This window comes from Lampris incognitus, chromosome 14, assembly GCF_029633865.1.
Source record: "Lampris incognitus isolate fLamInc1 chromosome 14, fLamInc1.hap2, whole genome shotgun sequence".
Lineage (NCBI taxonomy): Eukaryota > Metazoa > Chordata > Actinopteri > Lampriformes > Lampridae > Lampris > Lampris incognitus.
In genome coordinates, this window is record NC_079224.1 from 11877329 (window position 1) to 11899077 (window position 21749).

Sequence of the window (21749 nt, forward strand, 5' to 3'; positions counted from 1 at the left end):
GGATACACCCATCAACTTGGGGTGGGCTGCACACATCATGTCACAAAGGATGCACAATTAAATCCAATCAGTGAATTAATCAGTGAATAAAGCAAAATGACCGTTGCATTTCCCGTATCACAAGAGGTCTCCTGTTTTTTACAAGTGTGGGTTTGTTTTTGAACGGCCACTTATGAGCTGAATTTCTTAACATTTTAATAGAATGAGTTGTCTGCAAGCATTTTCAAGAACAAAAAAAATAATAATAATTTGCCCAAATGAATATTTCATATCCTCCTAAAACTGTCTTTAGCTTTATTTTAAGAAGAAAAATAGATATGAAGAATAAATCGTCACTCTCACCTGTGCAGAACAACCTGTTGATGCTGGCTATCTTAGCCTTTGAGGTAACTATCTATCGCCACCAAGAATACTTCAGACTGAGGAACAAACTGTCGCCACCCGCCGCCAGGATCATCTTCCATGACATTACCCGACAACACCTCGACAATGGCATCGTCAACTTCATCAAGTACTTCATCAACTACTTCTTCTACAAGTTCGGCCTGGAGGTAAGTTGCAATGAACAAGGAGAATATATTATCTAATAATGGAACATGGTTAATAATACTTCTCTCTATCTTGTTGTTTACTTTTTCCACAGACATGCCTCCTGTTGGTGGTCAATGTCATCGGACAGCGTATGGACTTCTACGCCATGCTCCATGCCTTTGCCCTGACAGTGGTCATGTATAGACGACGGAGGAAAGCCATCGCTGAGATCTGGCCAAAATACTGCTGCTTCCTGGCCTGTATGCTCACCTTCCAGTATTTTATTTGCATCGGGATTCCCCCTGCAGCCTGTAAAGGTACGGATGAGAGGGTTTGGGGACTCTTAGTACTTACAAACACTTCCTTTGGACGACTTTAGAAAACTAGTGCCAGAGTGGTGGTGGTTACCACATGTGGGGCAATGCAAGTTAAGTAAGCTTTGTTTTTATAGCGCTTAATACACAATACCGTGGATGGCCATCACAATGTAATGATACTCAAATCAAATCATTTTACTGTTATTTTAGACTCGTTTTCTGTCATACCGTCTCATACTCTCCAAATTGTTCTCAGTTGTGTTTGGTACACCTTCAATAATGATAGTTATTTCCATTTTCCATTTTACACCATTTTCAGACTCAGTTCCCCCCCCCCCCAACTAATCCATAATCTTTTTTTTGTGTTTGTGTGTGTAGTTTTTTTGAGGGACTGAAAGGGTCCCATGGTTTTGGTTGATCTAGGTTAGGTGTGAAATTGCACTGGTGGCTGGACTCACTGGATATGTTTTGTTATTCTGACTGCGGTCATTGTTCTCCTTTCAGACTACCCCTGGAGGCTTCCAGGCTCCTTTACTGAATCCAATGTGGTCAAGTGGCTCTATGTCCCAGATTTCCGCTCAAAGCCCAATCCGATGTTCCTCGTATGTAGGTATCTTTTTGGTTTTACTGAGAAGATTTTTCTTTTTTGTATCAACAGGGGAGGTGTTTGATTTCTATTCCTTGATATTATCTGCAACTATGTCAGGTTTATATTATTATTATTAGTAGTAGCAGTAGTAGTAGTTGTAGAAGTAGTAACAGTTGAAGTACTTGCAGTAGTAGCAGTAAACATACTCAAAACCTCTTATTGTAAAACAGCCACTTAATATACCATTAAGTTTTCCTCTAAGTAGCTTGAAAGGTAAGAAGAACTGAATGTGTTTCAGATGATAATGTCATTGCTATGTTTTCAGTCTACTGAAAGTAATTCTTTAATTCATTTAATTCTGGGCAATACCTTCAATCCAAAATTCATTTTTGTTGTGATGGCACAATAACAAATCACTCCATTGTGGAAATTGAAGAAAAAAAAAAAAAGAAAAAAAAACGAGGTGCGTTAACTTCAACTGCTAGCGTGTTCTTAGCCAACATATCATACTTGAGATCATTGGAAGTCCTAGAATGGTAAGTTTTATGAAAAACTGAATTGCGGATGTGAGAAAAGTCTGGCTGTTTTAATTATGTTGTAATGCGAATACTTGTAGCGATGAAGACAGTTTTTTAATATATTTTTATTGCCATATTTTGATAACATAAACCACACAAAAATCAGTGCACAAAACCCAACTTAAATATACACATACACGCGCTCACACACAAACACACACACACACACACACACACACACACACACAATACACACTTGTGCAGGGAGGGATACAAGTAACTAAGAAGTTCATCCTGACTGCGTGCCAAAGACACAAAAGCTCACAGCAGTACATATCATCCACATGTGCTTAAGTACAACCTATTAAGAATAGGAGTATACAAGAACAAAACAAAGAAAGAAAATCCCAATCAATAATATAAATGTGATCAAATTGGGTCCAGATATTGCAAAAAGGGACCCCAAGATTCTTCCCATTTATGTTGACATTTTAAACTATTGGATCGCAGCTTCTCCATGTGAATAACCGAAACAAGTTCATGCAACTGGTTTCTGAAGCACGGTGGAGTTGGTGTGTTTCAGTCTTTGAGAATGAGGGTTTTTTTTTGTGTTTTGCCCATCAGTAAAGCTGTTTGAATGTGTGAAGGGAGAATTAAAGAGTCCTTTGAGCATCCATTTCTCACAATAAATGTTGTGTCCAGATGAACTGATTCAACTTTCTGTGATATTCTGTGCTGTGTTTTAGTTTATCAGTACCCTCTAACAAATTTAATTTGAGCAAAAGTTTGGATTTTTAGAGATTTTAAGTCCTACACATATGTCCTAAAATGTTCTCCAATAAACACAAGTTCACTTTTAGCACAATTTATTGTGTAACCAGAAATTTTACTGAATGGTTTAATATATTGTAAAAGCTAAGGAATACTCGCTACAGGATTCCTTAAGTTAACAAGTAAATCATCGGCGTACAGCGTAACAAGACATTCTGATGTACCCTTAATGTGAGGATGACTTCTTATCCCCGTTGCCGAAGGTACTAATGCTGTATTAAATTACAAAGGGGACAGTCAATCTCCCTGTCTCATGCCCCGATATAGACTAACTGGCACTGATGAGACATTATCAGTGCCAGCTAGTCTATATATCAGACGGAGAATTTAGGAGAGCAATGACAGAGAATTTAGGAGAGCAATAAATCATTTCAATCCAGTCCACAAAAATCTTCCCAAATCCAAACCTCCTCAAACTTTCAAATAAATAAGGCTATTCGATAGAGTCAGAAGTTTTCTGGGTGTCCAATGTCATGACAGCTGCTTGAGTATTTTTACCTCAATCAGAATGCAATATATTCATCAAGCGATGCATGGTGAAAAAGGAAAGCCTGCCTAGGATAAAGCAGTGGATACGATGAAGACAAAGTTTAAAGACTTAACATATCCTTCCTTCTCATCATGTCACCGCTTATCTCCTCTTCTCTCTTGTCCTCCTCACTTCTCTCCTCTTCACCTGATATTCTCCTCTTTCTTCCTCTCCTCTTCTCTCCTTTCCTAGATGACGTCATGTTGCTGCTGTGTGCCTCCCTCCAGAAGCAGATCTTTGACGATGAGAACAAGGCGGCCGTGCGTCTGATGGCTGGAGACAACGTAGAGATCTGCAGGGACCTGGATGCAGCCTCCTTCAGTGTCCACAACCCTGTTCCTGACTTCATCCACTGCAGGTACTACATAGCTTACATTAGGTAACATAAAAGGTTCAATACCGTATGATATAATAAAATACAATATGATGTGATATGACATGATATGACTTGATGTGATAAATCAAGAATAAAGTACAAGTTAGCATGAAAAGCAAGAGTAGCATATGAGGCATGAAGGACACAATAAAACAGCAGCGATAGTACCCAGCTGTCACTTGAAATTTTAGTTAATGCTAAAAATATTATTTATTCATCTTTTTCAGGGTTACTGTCCTCTTGACACTAACTGACCTAGTGGGTGGGAATAATGGATAGACTGTGTGCATTATTACGCCACAGTATGAACTTAGATATTATTTTGACTTAAATCATGTGGTTGAAATGCACGTAAGTTAAGGGAATTATTGATTTGAACATCCCAGTAGTATAAGTCATATAGCTGTAGCTATATCTTTATCTTTAGACTCACTGTAGGCAGCAGAAGTCACTCACAGTGAACAAAATGACATTAACATTGATTGATTGATTGATTGATTGATTGATTGATTGAATTTATTATGTACTGACCTCAAGTGCAGAGGTGTAAAAACCAGGTCCAGAAAGTAAATGTCCAAACCGTGTATTAGCGCCAACCATGTTACTAAACCAGCTGATTTCATTAGCTAGTTTTCCCTACCTAGTCGACAAGTGGTGTTGACTAGAATCTGCTGGTGTAGTGCATGAGTGGAGCAAATACATGGTTTGGACTTTTACTTTCCGGATCTGGTTTTTACACCTCTGCAAGTGCCACTGTAGCAGTCATCGGTGGTGATGTTGTTACTGTTGTTTATGATGGTTTGCATATTGTCAATGCTGTTGCTAACATGGTGATTGTTGTCAAAAAAATGTTGTTGCTGTTGTTCCATGTGTCTGCCATACATTTAACATGCATTTGATTAAATCTTCATTCATTCAGCCAAAAATTAATAATAAAATTATTATTGTTATTATTATTATTATTATTATCACTCAGTTCCATTGTTAATAGTACTTTTTCAAAGCTCAAGGACTCTTTATGGAGTAAAAGAACAGAGTGGATACCTTGAGAACAAAATTGAATATTGAATACAAGAGAATGATGAAAAAATAGGACAATAGGGAGGCGAAAGGCAAAAACATCATAACAGTAAACAAACAAACAAACATTCACAGCAAGTAAGCCATTAAATGGCAGATCATTAGTTGGAAAAAAGACCAGCCTCTTTGCCGGGTTAAATCCTAAATGGGGGAAAGGGAGGAATTATTTACCGTTGAAGTGTCCTTTAGCAAGGCATCTATCCCACACCTCAGCCAGTGGAGCTGTTCTGTGACCTCCAGTGAACGGCTTCTTCTGTTCTTGGCTGCAGGTTGTGTAATTGTTGGAGCTTTTAGCAGGGCAGTGCTGAAACTCTTCTCGGCAAAACCCCTCCCTAGATAAATAGGCCTGATGAAAAAAATATTCGCCAGACAGCAGTAGATCAAATCGGCTTTTATACCAGCCAGAAATGTTACAGCAGTGAATACACACCCTGTGTACCGTGTGAGTCACACTTGTAGCCGCTATCCAACACACCTGAGTCAAGGAGAGGATGCTGCCCCTGCAGTGGGGTGCGGGGGGATGGGGGGTAGGGGTATTTGTAAGAGGGACACAGACAGACTGGGTCAGCAGGGCTTAGAGAGCGAGAGCATCCTGACCTGTCCAAAGCCATTGATTATGTGCTCCTCACATTCCACTGTTTTGATGCACAAAGTGGACAAGTCTTTTATTAACGCACTCTCTGTCCATCAACAAAGCCTTAGCAGAGAGAGAGAGAGAGAGAGAGAGAGAGAGAGAGAGAGAGAGAGAGAGAGAGAGAGAGAGAGAGAGAGAGAGAGAGAGAGAGAGAGAGAGAGAGAGAGAGAGAGAGAGAGAGAGAGAGAGAGAGAGAGAGAGAGAGAGAGAGGAGGAGGGCCGCACACCCCGTCTGTCCGCACCACAGCGGACTTCTGCACTTATTCCATTGTTTCCCTTCAGGATCGAATTACAGATACGGGGCGAGGGGAGAGATCCATAATCCGCAAAACACTCTGTCCGTCACGCCGCGACTCAGATGCTTTTGCCCTGTACTCTAACTCAATAAATAGCTTTTAAGTACGGAAAAGGTATTTTCTCCTCCCTGATGAAGAAGGCCACTCACTCAGCTATTCCGGCCAATCGTGACCTCGGTATCCCATCCAACCCCACTTCATCAGAGCCCTCTCTTTAACTGCACAGCTGTTGTGTTGGACTGGTCCTACGTTCTCGTGTGTGTGTTTGTTTGTGTACGTGTGTGTACATGAGGTCCATCAGCTTGGTGTGTGTTACTTCCCTTGTTTTCACCAGGCCCATCTTATTAGCTGATGGGCCTTCATGGTAAAGAACTTGATCCATACATATGCTTTTAACATGTTGTACACAGAGTGGGCGATATTAGAAGATGCACTTAATGGCAGGGATCTGGTTTCAGCCCTCATTTTGCAGCCATTGATCATACTCTTCCTGGTGTCCTGGCACTTAAATTACCCATTAAGTTTGATTGATGGCTGGATTACACAAACAGTCCAGACAATATTAACTCTAAATGCCGTTTCAAAGTTTGTCATGAGCTGGAATATTGTTTATTATTGTTTTCAGGGTGACTGTACTCTTACCCATACTCTTGACGCTAAATGATCTAGTAGGTAAGAGTGATGGATGGGCTGTGTACAGTATTACGCCACAGTACAAACTTCTATATTATTCTTCTATATTATTCTGGTTTAAATCCAAGGCTCATCGTTTTCGGTTTTTATTTAAAAAAAAAATCCAGGAATTTATTGGTGTTTATTTTTCGGTGAAAATAATCCGTGGAAATAAAATCCAGGTGAAAATCAGTTTAAACTGATCTGCTCCTTTTAAAAAGGAGACCGGCTCATTACTGTTGGCATATCTAATGTCAAACGTCCCAAATCTCTCTTTCCCTCTTATATTCCTATTCAAAAGTGCAGAACTGTAACAAAATTAATGTTCAGAGTGTGCATGTACTGTATAAGTATGTCACAGACCATATGAAAAACGGTACATGTACCCAAAGACTGGTAGCGAAGTCGATCATAGCACGCCACACAGAGGCACGCCTTCCATTTCACTGTCTGTCGGTGTCTTCTAGATCTTACCTGGACATGCTGAAGGTGATCATGTTCAGCTACATGTTCTGGTTTGTCCTCACCATCATCTTCATCACGGGTACCACCCGCATCAGTATCTTCTGCATGGGCTACCTGGTGGCCTGCTTCTACTTCCTGCTGTTTGGGGGCCAGCTCTTACTCAAGCCAATCAAAAAGATCCTCCACTACTGGGACTTCCTGATTGCCTACAACATCTTTGTCATTACTATGAAGAACATCCTGTCTGTGAGTGATCTGTGACATGTTATTCTGATTTTGATGCCTCTCCAATGTTTTACAACTATTTTGCGTTGGTCTGCTGTTCACTATAGTTTATAACCATTTACACAATAGTATTGTGTCACTTTTTTAAAAGTGAAGTTAATTAGAATATGTGACAATTTACTTTTGGGTGGCACGGTGGCGCAATGATTAGCGCGGTCGCCTCACAGAAAGAAGGTCCTGGGTTTGAACCCCGGGGTTGTCCAACCTTGGAGGTCATCCCAGGTCGTCTGTGGAGTTTGCATGTTCTCCCCATGTCTGTGTGGGTTTCCTCCGGGTGCTCCGGTTTCCTCCCACAGTCCAAAGACATGTAGGTCAGGTGAATCGGCCGTACTAAATTGTCCCTAGGTGTGAAGGTGTCGGCCCTGTGATGGACTGGTGGCCTGTCCAGGGTGTCTCCCAGCCTGCCGCCCAGTGACTGCTGGGATAGGCTCCAGCATCCCGCGACCCAACTTCGGATGAGTGGCTTGGCTAATGGATGGATGGATAATTTACTTTCAATGATTACAATTAAGTGGCTTCTTACTTTGTTGTGTACCCAGATCCTGTCCTGTGGATACATCACTTCTTTGCTGGTGAACCATTGCTGGTTGATCCAGTTGTTTAGTCTGGCCTGCACCATCAAGGAATACAATATCACCATTAACCAGGATGCCTTACGTAAGAAATCTCCTTTAAGTAACTATCAGTTACTACCTCTGAACAGTGTTTATTTCATTTCATCATTGTTTGTTAACAAAATTATAACTGGAACGTTTTATTGCATAGTTTAGTTCAGATTATTTTAGTTAATTACTGTCAAAAGATTTGTCATAACATGTGGAAACACAGTAAAACCATAAGATTCACACACAAGAAGAGAATGACCGAACAGCCGTCCACATTCCAGACAGCCTCATCTCAACTGAACGAGTGCAGCCTCATTATCTCAACAACTCTTTATCACTCCAGCTAAAGAATAACTCGCATGTAAGCAGATGAACAGACGGCCTTTATCTTACTGTCTCTGTTGAATGTGCTCGTTGAGTTGCAGATTGTTGATACAGATGTCTGATCGTATTCACAACAGCTGTTCAACATGTTTTTCTGACACTGAAAAAAGGATTTTTCTTCATTTTACCTTTACTGGATGACGCAGACTGTATCAATAACCAAATGGTGAATATTTACCCCAGCGCCTCATGAACACTGTGAGCTGCCCAGCGACGAGGCAGGGATTATCTGGGACAGTATCTGCTTTGCCTTCCTCCTGCTCCAGAGACGAGTCTTCATGAGCTACTACTTCCTCCACGTGGTTGCTGACATCCGTGCCTCCCAGATCCTAGCATCCAGGTACAGATTTAGGGTTTGCAGTGTACCAAGCCGCCTAAACCGGCAGTAGTCAAGTGGCCACACAATTATAGAGATGGTATCGTTACCAAAAGGTGCCAGATGGGATGACGAAGCATCTCTTTGTCATGATGCTTTATCCCTAACTGCTCCAAGGGTAGGTCTTAGATGAGGTCAATAGAGCACATTCAGGGGCATCCAGGTAGCGTAGCGGTCTATTCCCTTGCCTAGCAACACGAGAATCGCCACTTCGAATCCCTGTGTTACCTCCGGCTTGGTCGGGCGTCCCTACAGACACAACTGGCCGTGTCTGCGGGGGGGAAGCCGGATGTGGGTATGTGTCCTGGTCGCTGCACTAGCGCCTCCTCTGGTTGGTTGGGACGCCTGTTCGGGGGAAGGGGGAACTGGGGGGAATAGCGTGATCCTCCCATGCGCTACGTCCCCTGGCAAAACTCCTCACTGTCAGGTGAAAAGAAGCGGCTGGCAACTCCACATGTGTCGGAGGAGGCATGTGGTAGTCTGCAGCCCTCCCTGGATCGGCAGAGGGGGTGGAGCAGCTGCTGGCACAGCTCGGAAGAGTGGGGTAATTAGCTAAGTACAGTTCGGAGAAAAGGGGGGGGGTGTTTTCCACAGATCAGAATAATAACTTGACCTTTACATGCATAAAATCTTGTGTGGTCATACGTGACTTACACCACCCATGTGGTACTCTAAGTAGGTTAAATCAAGCCGTATGATTTTTTTTTCCCACCCAGATATGACAGAGTTCCAGTCTGTGGATAAGGGCATTTTCATATTAGGTACAATTACTTCATACTGTGCCTGAGTACGATTGCTGCCGCCCCCGTCAACTCCCCTGTCGCTCAGCTTTTACATAAGTAATGTTGCTCCGTACACTTGCGTATACGCAGATTTCGAAGGAGACAGGCGGCATTGAGAAATGCCTTTGTAGCATAGCAGTCCACTTCTGTGTTTTGGTACGGTTGTTTTCACACCTGACGTGAACCGTACACATGAACCGTACTCGAGACCACTTTTTCAAGCGGACCCAGGCACGGTATGCAGTGGTCACACTACTCAAACGAACTGGACTTTGGGGTCAACTGTACTCTGATATGGGCCCGGGGCCCCTAATGTGAAAGCGCCCTAACTTTGGTTGATTTGTCCCTGGTGTGTGTTTCAGAGGGGCCGAGTTATTCCAGGCCACCATCGTGAAGGCGGTGAAAGCTCGGCTGGAAGAAGAACACAAGTCCATGGAGCAGCTGAAGAGACAGTGAGACAGAATTCATGTTGTTCTTTAAACGTGTCAGTATTTCCTGGACTGAAGTACTGGCGCCTCAATTATGCAGTAAAAAAAATTCAAAAGAACATTTGAAGGGCTTCTCAGTCGGTGGAAGCATTATAGCAATAGTTAAAATAACAGTTTCCACATAGTTGTCCTCAATTATTATTTTTTTGGTCTACATGTTTCAGAGTAGACACTTGGGGCACAATTTTAACCTCATTTTTAATTCTGCACAAATGTAAGTCAATATGACATGTGTAAGACTCATAGGGATGGTTCCCCACACATGAAGTGTAATTTTGATCTCAGAGGCCCTAAGGACAAGAATAATTTAACAATATTCCACTCTTTTGAATTTTCATTCCAGAGTTTGCACAAAACAATTAAAAATGTGTCCAATATTGCCCTTAAATGGCTTTATATGTAAATTTTGATGTGCCGTCAAATGTAATCTGCAATTGGATGTTTGCTTTTGACTGGATGCCCACTTTAACGCCACATAATGCATACAGGCCTATGGTCATTTCAGGTTTAAGAGGAACATTTAATGAAACCTGAGTCGAATCAACCCAAAATGGCTGACTCCATCATGTAGAAATAACTAAACCAAATTAAAGATGTTTTTCAGAGAGCTGTTTTTTTAAGTCACGATTACCTATTCCAAGTTAAAAACCAACTCCTGACTTAATCTACTCCTTTACAATAAGTTAGCTGATGGTGTACAGCATAGTAATGCATGATAATAAAGTCTTTCTGCCACTTTCCCTTACCTCAGGGGTTACTCATGACTTCTGATAATATCCACTTAGCCACTTTAATGAGCCACTCTCTACTATTATATAACATACTCTCATTTCCATATGAAGCCCTGATGTTAATGGTCAGTCTGTTAGACAGGCAGTGATGGGATCTGGGCTCCTGTGTCAATACGTGGCCTCTCTCCTCTCCTCTCTTGATCGAATCAAGGATGGACCGCATTAAGATGAGGCAGGAGAAGTTTAAGAGGGGCAAGGAGAAGATGCTGAGCATGGCCCAGGAGTCCGGGGATGGACAGAACATCATCCAGCCAGAGGAGGAAGAAGACGATGGTATGATGAAGGCTGTCTGTGCCCGAGGATTAACGGTTGTGCAATTAATTGAAAGGGTTACCATAGAGTCAATTTGGTCCTCAGTAGGTCTCTGTGGAAGTTTGAGTGGGAGTACATTTCATCGCAGGAAATGTACTGAAAGCCTAGTAATCATCATAAACCCAATTACAAACAATAATCTAATTTGTACGTTGATGCCTTGAAATAATGTGATGTATTTTGATCATTTTGGGATGTCCAACTCTATTAGGATTTTAATGGAGATATAAATACAAGGAAGTGTTTTTGTAATGTCTTGAAGAACATGGTCTTAAATTATTTATTCACTTATTCATTCATTCATACATTCGTTTATTTATTTATTTTATTTTATGTTCGCATTCATTTGTGTAATTTTAGGAGCAGAGCGAACGAAAGCCAAGGCCAAAAAAAAGCAGTGGTGGAGGCCGTGGGTTGACCATGCTTCCAGTAGGTTGACCCCTCCTCCTTTCCTTCCTCCGTTTTGACTGGCTCTTGTGTCCTTGACCAGAAGTCATGAGGATTCCCGTACTGCCCCCGAGCTCTGAAAAAAACCAAGATATTCCCGCTACATCCAGACCTTAGTCCTTTTCTGCCTCTATTTAAGGGCCCATGTTAAATCCATAGAGTTGATGTTCTCCACACACAAAACGATGGGCACTTTGATTTCAAGAAGGCCAACAAAGTCATGTCAGTTCACGTCCAAACTGGTGCCATCTTAAATAGACAGACAGGTTATTCCCTCAAGTCAATGGAAAATGACTAAAGGCTGGAGGTTGTTTGGAGGACGGCCTTCGTTTGAAGGGTCTCTTTATCTTTGGTCTTACCTGACGAGCTCACAGTAGAGAATCACTCACTCGTAAATGGTACCAGCGCAAAGACATGATGTCACTTCCCCTTTCTCACCGTGTTGGACCAAAGGGGCGACAGATTCATTCATTCTTTGCTCATGTACATGGTCCTCCAACAGGTATCAACTAGGAGAAAACCAAATGCCGTAAAATCTTAATAACATAGGCAAGATTGAAACTGTGAACAAATTTTAAGACTATGTTGACTTAATATTTGTGGGGTTTATTGATAAGCAAAAAAACCCCAAAACAAACAACAACAGCAATTCTTTGAGTCAATATTGATGATACCTGTTCAATTTGGACTCATGTCTTGATATAACTGCTCTCTCCCCGTGGTATTTCTTTGAATAATTTCCCCATTTTACCTCCATTGATACCCCGTCTCTGTATCTCCTGGCATCCTTCCCTGCCCTCTCCATCGTGGCTCTTCTGTTCAAGGACACAAGTCACGGTTGTCTATCCCATTGCTTCTCCTAACACCACTTGTAAGGAGACAGACAGGAATCACATGCTCTGTAAATTCACCTGCAGGCAACTGTGCTCTTAGACTGTGATAGGAGTCTGTGTAATTTCAACATTTTTCCAAAACTTTCAACATTCATTCATGAATTCAGCATTTATTCTTTACTCTGCTTTCCATTGAAGGTACTGCCTCTGCTCAATATAAGATGATGTCACTCATACTTTGTTGTCATGCTTTGTTTTCTCTTCTAACCTTTTCTGCTTCACCCCTCTAAAGGTGTCTGTAATGAATTATTATCCTCAAAATGAGTTTATCATAACAGATTTTGTAAACATTTTGTATTGATTTTAAAAAGTAAGTTTTAATGACAAGTGATTGTATTTTCAAAATATTTCTGGCCTCTTGCAAGTGAGCCTTGGTCGAACCCTTGTTTTTAACAAAGCAATGTTGTTGTGAAGAAAAAAAACCTCACTGAGAGTAACTATAACTATCCCATTGCTTCTCAGTGGTTAGAAGTGGAGATTATTACTTGTTTGAAACTGACAGTGAAGAAGAGGAGGAGGAGGAGGAGAAAAAAGAGGAGGAATTGCCAAAGAAGTCAGCATTTCAGGTGAGTTACTTCATCTCGGATCCCAAGGTGGGGGTACTCCTAAATCCTGTTTTTGTCATAAATACCTGTTAACAGAACCAAATTTTTCTATCTCTTGCTATCGATGAAGACAAAGCCTGTAAATGTACCAACACTTTTATCCTGTACCAGTGTTGTTGGACTCGAGTCCAGGACTCGGACTCGAGTCCGAATTTTCAGGACTGGTAACTCAACTTGGACTTGAGCACTGATGACTCGGACTTGCACTTGGACTCGAGCATTGACTGCATTCAGACTCGGAAGTTGGAGATGACGACTCGGACTTGTTATTTGATAAAGACTGTTTTTTTTGTTAGTTTTTTGTAATAGGCCCTAATAATTTGGCATAAGATATTGATAGCTATATTAATACTGTAACATTGATCACCATATTCTGTGGTGATCAATAACTTTTTTACGGTGCCAGAGTGGAGCACTGGAGCCCATCTTGGAACTCGACTGAGACGCAACTTTGATGACTCGGACTTGGGTAATGGGGACTTGACTTGGACTTGACTCAGACTCTTCTTTGGGGACTCGGACTCAAACACTGGGGACTCGAGACTCGACTACAACACTGTTCTGTACTATGGACTACACCATTGTATGGCATCTTCTAATGCATTAACATTTTGTGTTTATAATACTGATGCAGTGTGTTTCTTCTGACTCTCTCCCACTGTGTCCACCTCTTTGTAGCGTGCTATCGGAAAGTTTGCCACAGCTGTATTGGCTTTGCCTAAGTCTATCATTAAACTGCCTAAAACTATACTGCAGTATGTGGTCAAGGCAGGCAAGGTATAAAACCCTCAGATCTAAAAATCAGTGTCTTGCTTTGTGCCAGCCAGCGATGATGTCTGACGGCTCGATAAAAGCCAGCGCATCATCAACTGCCTTTCCATTTCACATTGTCTTTCTGGCATCGATCAGCAGGTGTAGAGTGATATCATCATATCTGATGTGAAATGGAAAGGCAGTGACTTTTGCTTCTTTAGCATGTTGTTGTGTTACCGGTTAGCATGAAGTCGTCTGCATGAAATTAGCTTGTTGTGTAAAGCTTTACTGAACTTTGTAATTCTCTATTGTGACACTTGCATGTAATTTGCTTCATCATTGTCAGGAGGAACAAAAAGCAGCTTCAGCAGAATACTTGTCAGTAGGGGTGTCCGGGTGGCGTGGCAGTTTATTCAGTTGCCTTCCAACGTGGGGATCGCCGGTTTGAATCCCCGTGTTACCCCCGACTTGGTCGGGCGTCCCTACAGACACCATTGGCTGTGTCTGCGGGTGGGAAGCCGGATGTGGGTATGTAACTTGGTCGCTGAACTAGCGCCTCCTGTGGTCAGTCGGGGCGCCTGTTCGGGAGGGATGGGGTGGGATAGCGTGATCCTCCCACGCGCTACGTCCCCCTGGTGAAACTCCTCACTGTCAGGTGAAAAGAAGCGGCTGGCGACTCCACATGTATTGGAGGAGGCATGTGGTAGTCTGCAGTCCTCCCCGGATCGGCAGAGGGGGTGGAGCAACGACCGGGACGGCTCGGAAGAGTGAATTGGCCGGATACAATTGGGGAGAAAAGGGGGTGGGGGAAGAATTGTGAATTATAACATTCAGTGAAAAACTGCTCAAATTATGTTTGCGTTTGGCCCGTGGGTCTCATCCGTGCTACGATCAGATATTTTGCTTGTGTGTTTTCAGTGGTGCGCAGCTGTTCCATTTGCTTGTTGTTGTTCTTGCATCATCCACCTCACTGACTTCACTGCTTTACATCCATTCAGTGATTTTTCCTCTCTCCTGTAGTTCCTTTACCATGCGTGGATCACAGACCCCAAAACCGCCCTGAAGGCGAGAGACAAAGAGAAGCGCAAATTTTGGAAGAAGTACACCAAGGGGGTTCGACACAGGAAAAAGAAGAGAGATGGTGAGTTGTATTAATAACAGTAAAAAAAAGAAAGAAGAAGAAGATGAAGATGTGCACCATCTGAACAGATATGACTCAGAATAAATCTGAAGTACTGGACTTTGAACTTCACTTGCGTGCTTTTCGTGCTTTATTTACAGCTCATGTGGCGATAGAAGTTGGGGAGCTGTCGGACGGCCAAGACGGGGGAGAGGAGAAAAAGAAGTCTGAAGGGCCAGGTCACTTTCCTACAATTACCACGAAACCAAAGAACCTTTTCTCTCCCTGTACTGTACACTCCTTTATTCTGTATCCGAATCTTTTAAAAACTGCACTAGAAGCACCAAACTCATGAATGCTGGGATACTTGGTGGAGGAAGGAGTGATGTGATGTATAAATCTACAGTGATTAAAGCTCCTAGCTGCTGGTGAGAGGGTGACATAGGGTGGAATGGGGTCATGTGAGGGCCTCTGATCTTTTAAGGGTGCATGGGGTTTTGATATTTCAGTCAGTTCATCTGGACACAACGTTAATTGACAGATATGCCTTATCACTCATCTAAGTGACCTCTTCAGTCTCAACTGACTGCAGGTATCCCACCCTTATAAACCACACAGTACAATACAGCTACATGAAGACCGAAACCAACAACGACCAGTTTCATGTGCACATATGGGCGTGGCCATTAATTGCATATGAATTTGCATATGAAGACATTGGAGAAGTTTGGAATTGAGCATATGATTAAAACAGTTGCAGCAGAACATAGTCAAGTAATTACAGCCCCCATTTCTGGAGTCATGTTCTGTCCTGGCAAACCCAGCTTTCCCCCATGTGTCTTTCGGTCTGTTTTACTTTGTTTTCCAGCTGTTGAAATACCTAAAATGATAAACACACACACACACACACTCAAGAGAAAAGTAAGAAAAAAATAACCCTCTTCAGGCAAATAAAGAGTGATCGCTAAGATGCTGTCAACCTGTTTATTTCAAACAGACAACATAATCAAGCGGGTGTTCAACATCATCAAGTTTACCTGGGTGCTGTTCCAGACCACGGTGGACAGTTTCACGAAATGGATGAACGACATGTGCCGCGAGCACATCGACATCTCCACGGTGCTGCGCATAGAGCGCTGCATGCTCACCCGCGAGGTCAAAAAGGTACTGTGCACCTCTTTGATCTTTGTATTTTAGTTTTGCCGGCAGAGCTGAGGTCAGTACATGTACATTTTAGTCAGCTCGAGGAGCAAATTGTCAAAAGTAGGAATATTTCACTATAAAAAGTTTCTTACAAGTATAGCCAATTGAGACATGATCATAAACGTAGAGCGAGAGATATGTTTATGGTCAGTTGAGATAACCTACAACTGGTGCAGACTGTTCCTCCTTTCATCATGAGTCCATAGGAGCAGTTCATCACATCACTCACAAGCCATCAAAGGGCTCTTTTAGTAGCGTCTACACACACACACACACACACACACACACACACACACACACACACACATTAGGAGAAGGTAAACCGGCCCAAGTGCATCTGGTTGAGGTGGACAGCTGCCATCTGTTTGTCAGCTCAGGCTCCATCCCCTTCCTGTTTGCCACGCCTAGCTTTAAGTTCAGGACTAAGAATGAAGCCTCTTTTGTCATCACGCCAGCTGGAGCTTAACACATTCTGAATTGTACACAGAAATCCGAAGTTGCAATCACAAGAATTCCAACTTTGAGTGAATTTAGTTGTTTGGTAAAAAGACAGAGGAAAAGTCATAAAAAATTGAAAAATGTAATTATAAAGTATTAACAACTTTACTTAAATTGTCCAAATAAGGTGAAATAGCAAATAAACTAGTGAGTCTGTAAAAGCCTCAAACACCAAATCGCCTTCTTCCAGGGTAATGTGCCGTCCAGAGAGAGCATCCATGTGTACTACCAGAAAGCCATGAGGCTCAACATGTCCAGACAGTCCACTTTGGACCAGCTTAGTGAGGATGAGTCCATGACCGGCTCCCAGAGGGCCCGCAGGAGACGTGGAGGTTACCGGATGGAGAGCCAGGACTCCATGACCTCCAGAGACAGCCTATCCAGGTATGCAGGGGGCCCATAATGATCTTCAACCTGTGCATAAGGGGATATCAACCAATGGCCTGAGTGTTTGGATAGTGTTTACCAGGGGTTACAAGGGACACAATGTTGGAAGGGTGACAATAGAAGGATCCAACTCAATGCCCAGTTGATAACCTCAATGACCTGCCTGTAATCACCCACTCAGCCCTCTGAACAAACTAGCTTGGGTTCCTTAGTAAATAATGTAGGCTAATGAGATGGGCCCACAGATCGTGATGGCATATCTCGATGTCCTCTGCAAATATCAGGATATAACAGTGAACTGACTTATTGCTCTGAAGAATGGTGCAGGGACAGTTACATCATATCCTGTGCATCAGTAACATCCAAAATGTAAACATCCTGTCCAGCAAGAAGGTTACTTTATTTAACACATATCTGCACATCCTGCCCTGCACAGAGTTAACACTTTTTCTAGTCAGGGACAAAGAGGTGAAAAGCTTTAGTTGTACTTTATGGTCCATTTGCTGCAAGTGAGATAAATCATTATGCTGCCCACACTGGGTGCACCAGTGTCAGTATTATCCCATGGGGCAGTTTGAGTGCCCCGTGGGATGTGTCATGCCCAAGTGCCTTGTCCAAGCCCACATTGGCCACAGCTGGGATCCTAATGCAAGCATCTCTGAGAACTGCCACTCTTCCAGTACCTTCCAACAGGCCTCTTATCAATAGTTTCCATGTGACTGCTACCATACACCATTTAGTAGCTGCCTGTTTTCACTGTGCTTTAATGTACCATGAGCACATGCATTTTGTTGTATGAGTTGGCCAAGAGGAAGCTGAGCCTCCCATAATGGTAGTGCTGGTGCATTACTTCACTTATTGAGCTATACAGGATCACTATGAATAGCACTGCGGCTATTTATTAGCATTCTGTGATGGCGCCATATTCAATCACTGTATCCATTCCATGGCTGTGTGACTAGTTGATTGAGTGTTTAGGAATCAATGTATACGAGTGATCTTATAAGATACATATTCTCATTCTGTACACAAATCTCCAATGCCATGTTCCCTAACATGGTGTCCCATCCCTCCTCTCATTTTGGATCATTCCCTCCGTCCATCCCTTCATCCGTCAGCGCCTACACTGAGGCCACCATGCTATTTTCTCGTCAGTCCACCCTGGATGACCTTGACGGGATGCCAGAGTGCATCCCCAAAACCAGCGAGCGTGCCCGCCCTAAGCTGCGCAAGATGTACAGCTTGGATATGTCCAACTCCTCGGCCGACAGTGGGAGTAGCCTTGTGTCCAGGTGCCCTGCCCTCCGCATCACCACTCATACTTACTGTACATTTCCATGTCATCCATCATGTTGGTATGCAAAATGTCACCGCATCTAGCTATAAAACTATATAGAACTGTATGTAATACTATGGAAAATCAAACAAAAACTATGTTAAAAAAAACCACTATCGAATTAGAACTACTCAAAAATATGTAACTTTGGTCTGCCTCTCTTGATAACTGTATCTGCTCTCTCTATTTCAATAAGTCTCTTGCTCACATACTCCTCTTCTCAATGGAAGAAATTTGAATGTTTTTTTATTTTTAGTTGACAGAGGAACGGGCGTAGCCGGGGGGTTGTGACTCGTATGCATCACATAGCCAAGCCTATGACAACCTATGGCTGTAATAACACGGTTACAACAGAAGCAGCACTTAACTAGCTGAAAGTCACTACTTTGTGTATAGATCATATAGATTGTGCTAACATGTCAAGATAAGCACCAGGGTGGCTGTGTCTGACTTGGATGTGTGCAGGTACAGCAGTTCCAGTGAAAATAAGTTCTTTCAGTGTTGTTTAGACCTTTAAAGAAAGCTTCTAACATGGACTTCAAATGAATTTTTCTGCTGTATTCCCTTGCAGTGAAGCCACCCAGTGCATCACGCTGTACTCCAGACAGGGAACCACAGACACCATAGAGGAAGTGGAGGATGAGCAGGAGCAAGGGGAGGATAAGCAGCATGGCTGTGGAGGGTCCGAGCAGCCTGAGGGGAGTCAGGGGGCCGAGGGAAGCTGTTGGGGTGATGGGCAACCTGCTGAGGAGGGACAGAGGGATCAGGACACATCAGGGGTTCCCTGGGACTCCTTTGGCCCAGGAGAGGGCCCTTCCAACAGGGTGGACACTACAGGGCCTGCTCCCTCTGCCCAGGACAAGGAATATAGCACCGAGAGCGATGATGGGGGAGTACGGCGGGAGTACCTGCAGACAGGGGGGCGAGTCGGGATGCTCTGCACCCCCGACACGGATGCGTCCAAAACGTCCGATGCCGAGGTGCCTCCCAGCTACAGCAAGGCGGTCAGTTTTGACCGTTTGGAGATCAGCGATGATGAGAGCGACCGCGACAGAAGCAGGCTGATGTTGATGACCCCTGACAGCTGCTCAGAAAGCCGCTCAGACCTACTGCTGCCCTCCATGACCACGGAGCTGACCGCCAGCGAACTACTTCTTAACAAGTAAGTCAAACCTTACTTACTACATTCCATACAAAATCATTAGGCTTTACTTAAAAACAAATAAATTAAGGCAGAAACAAGGTGCTGTAGCACAAACCAGTGATGAAAAGTCCACATAACATGTATAGAAACTGCACATGTAGAGTTGTCATTTCAGGAACCCTTTCCCCCAAAAGTTCACTTATACACTCACTCAATGCTTGTAAGCCTGCAATGAAAAGAGATTTTGAATTTGGACACATTTTGTCTTGAAAAACAATAGCAGTGTGCTCAGATGGGGATCTTGAGAGAAATCATCATTTCCAAAATCACTATTTACCAAGTAATGTTGGTGTAAAGGAAATGTTCCCCATTATTCAGCTGCTCATACAGTTCATTCAAGACTATTTTTTATGTATGTAGGTGATAGCCACAGATTGAAGGAATGTAGGACTGGCGGGACAGATATCTCGGACCATAATCCACTCTATTTAGAAATATGCCTAACTAATGGAAAACAGCATACAGTATGGAGACTCAATGTGGGAATATTGAATAATGAACAGAGAAAGGAGAAGGTAAAAGTAGAAATAAAAAGATATATAGAGGAAAATAACTATGAAGCAATAGACCTGACAATATTTTGGGATGCTATGAAGTTGTTCATTAGGGGAAAATTGATAGATGAAACTGCACATGTAAAAAGAGTTAAATTAGAGTTACACAGAAAATAGAGATTAAGGGAATTGGCGCAGGATTATCAGAATTCGAATGGTTAAAAGATATATCAACAAATCAAGGTCTTGAAAACAAAGATAAATGACATGAATTTGAAAAAAGGAACAAGTTTCTGAAACAGAACTACCGTATTGACCCGAATATAAGACGCCCCCCCCTTTTTTTTCAAGACTCAAGTTTGGAAATAGACTTTGAAATCCAAATCTTGTTTTTATGAAGAGAATCGTTTTATTTGAAAATAATGATAATAAAAACACATTGAATAAAACAAGATAGGCTGTTGTTTTCAACATCTTTTAAGTAAAATGTTTTTTTTTAATATCTTTTAGAGGAAATTGTCACATTTAATTGAAATAAAATGCAATCACATATGTAAATGAATGACTTAAATTAATTTAAATACCATTAAAAATGAAAATAAACTGTAGTCTTAATAGAAATTGGGTTATATATCTCATAGTGAAAAAACGACCATGTAGCCTATCATAATTTCAATAACAACATTAACCATCGAAGGGTAGAATAGTCTTTAAACAAATCTGACCGAGGGGAAAAAAAAAAAAACACAGGCCAGATTGCTTCAGTCAGGAGGGGAACACTCATTTTACAGATATTTGGCGCCATCTGTTGTTATGACTTTATGTTGACACTTAGAAGTATAGACCCCGAGACAACCCCACTTTTTCAGAATGTATTTCCAGGAAGAAAAAAAACCATCTTATATTCGGACCAATAAGGTAGTATGAAGCAGGCTCGAGGCTGAGGGCCACTAAAGTGCCACTAAACATTTACATAAACACCAACTAATCAATAATATACATAAAATCAGAGACCCTCACACAAGTGAATCAACCAACAAATATACCAGAGGATATTGAGAAAATCTTTCAGATACTACGAGAAATTATATAGACAACCCGCATCCGCAGTTAAAGAGGAAATGAGAGCATTTCTAAATTTATTGGATTTGCCATCAGTTGGCTAGCTACAAAATGATTTACTAATGGCCTATATTTCAGTTGAGGAGGTGAAAGATGCAATAAATATATTTAAAAAGTAATAAATCTCCAGGTTGTGATGGAGATATGGTATGAGATGTTCAAATATGAGCGGGCACCACTACTCCTGGCCTCTTTTAATTGAAAAATTCAAAATAATAAAATACCATCATTATGGACTGAAGCAATAATTTCAGTCATCCCAAAACAAACAAGGAAGGGATAAGGAACACTGTGGGAATTATAGACCAATTTCAATACTAAATGTAGGCTGTAAAATATATACAACAATTATTTCTAAATGATTGAACACCTTTATAACAGAAATGATAGAGGAAGATCAAACAGGATTTATAAGTGGATGTCAAACAAATGATAATATCAGAAGAACCCTACATCTTGTAGATCAAGCACAAAAGAAAAAAACAATGTGCTATATTAGTAAGCATTGACGCAGGAAAATCATTCGATCGGGTAAACTGGAAATTCCTATATAAAGTGTTAGAACGATTCAGATTTGGCAGTAAATCAATACAATTCATAAAGATTTTATATCAACAGCCCACTGCTAGAATTAAAATGGAAACCTGACAGACAAATTTAGATTACAGAGGTCGACTAGGCAAGGATGTTGTCTATCACCCACTCCATTTGCTCTCTTTATAGAGCCTTTGGCACAAGCAGTTCATCAAAACAAAGAACTTAAGGCAGTTATGGTAAATAGCATGGAACACAAAATAGGACTCTTTGCTGATGATGTCATAGCCTT

The 21749-nt window shown here is 42.0% G+C and overlaps 1 protein-coding gene across 1 annotated transcript in view; it reads left to right on the forward strand.

Moving 5' to 3' along the window:
* LOC130124034 (piezo-type mechanosensitive ion channel component 2) overlaps positions 1-21749 on the forward strand; it is a 125589-nt gene that overhangs the window by 82546 nt on the left and 21294 nt on the right. The window contains exons 22-38 of the mRNA XM_056293397.1: positions 351-551; positions 644-848; positions 1353-1454; positions 3508-3673; positions 6841-7084; positions 7663-7780; positions 8296-8452; positions 9633-9722; positions 10701-10822; positions 11222-11290; positions 12664-12767; positions 14580-14700; positions 14841-14918; positions 15677-15843; positions 16571-16764; positions 17886-18059; positions 18675-19265. Coding sequence (XP_056149372.1) covers positions 351-551; positions 644-848; positions 1353-1454; positions 3508-3673; positions 6841-7084; positions 7663-7780; positions 8296-8452; positions 9633-9722; positions 10701-10822; positions 11222-11290; positions 12664-12767; positions 14580-14700; positions 14841-14918; positions 15677-15843; positions 16571-16764; positions 17886-18059; positions 18675-19265 — 2903 coding nt within the window. The remainder of the gene's footprint in view (positions 1-350; positions 552-643; positions 849-1352; positions 1455-3507; positions 3674-6840; positions 7085-7662; positions 7781-8295; positions 8453-9632; positions 9723-10700; positions 10823-11221; positions 11291-12663; positions 12768-14579; positions 14701-14840; positions 14919-15676; positions 15844-16570; positions 16765-17885; positions 18060-18674; positions 19266-21749) is intronic.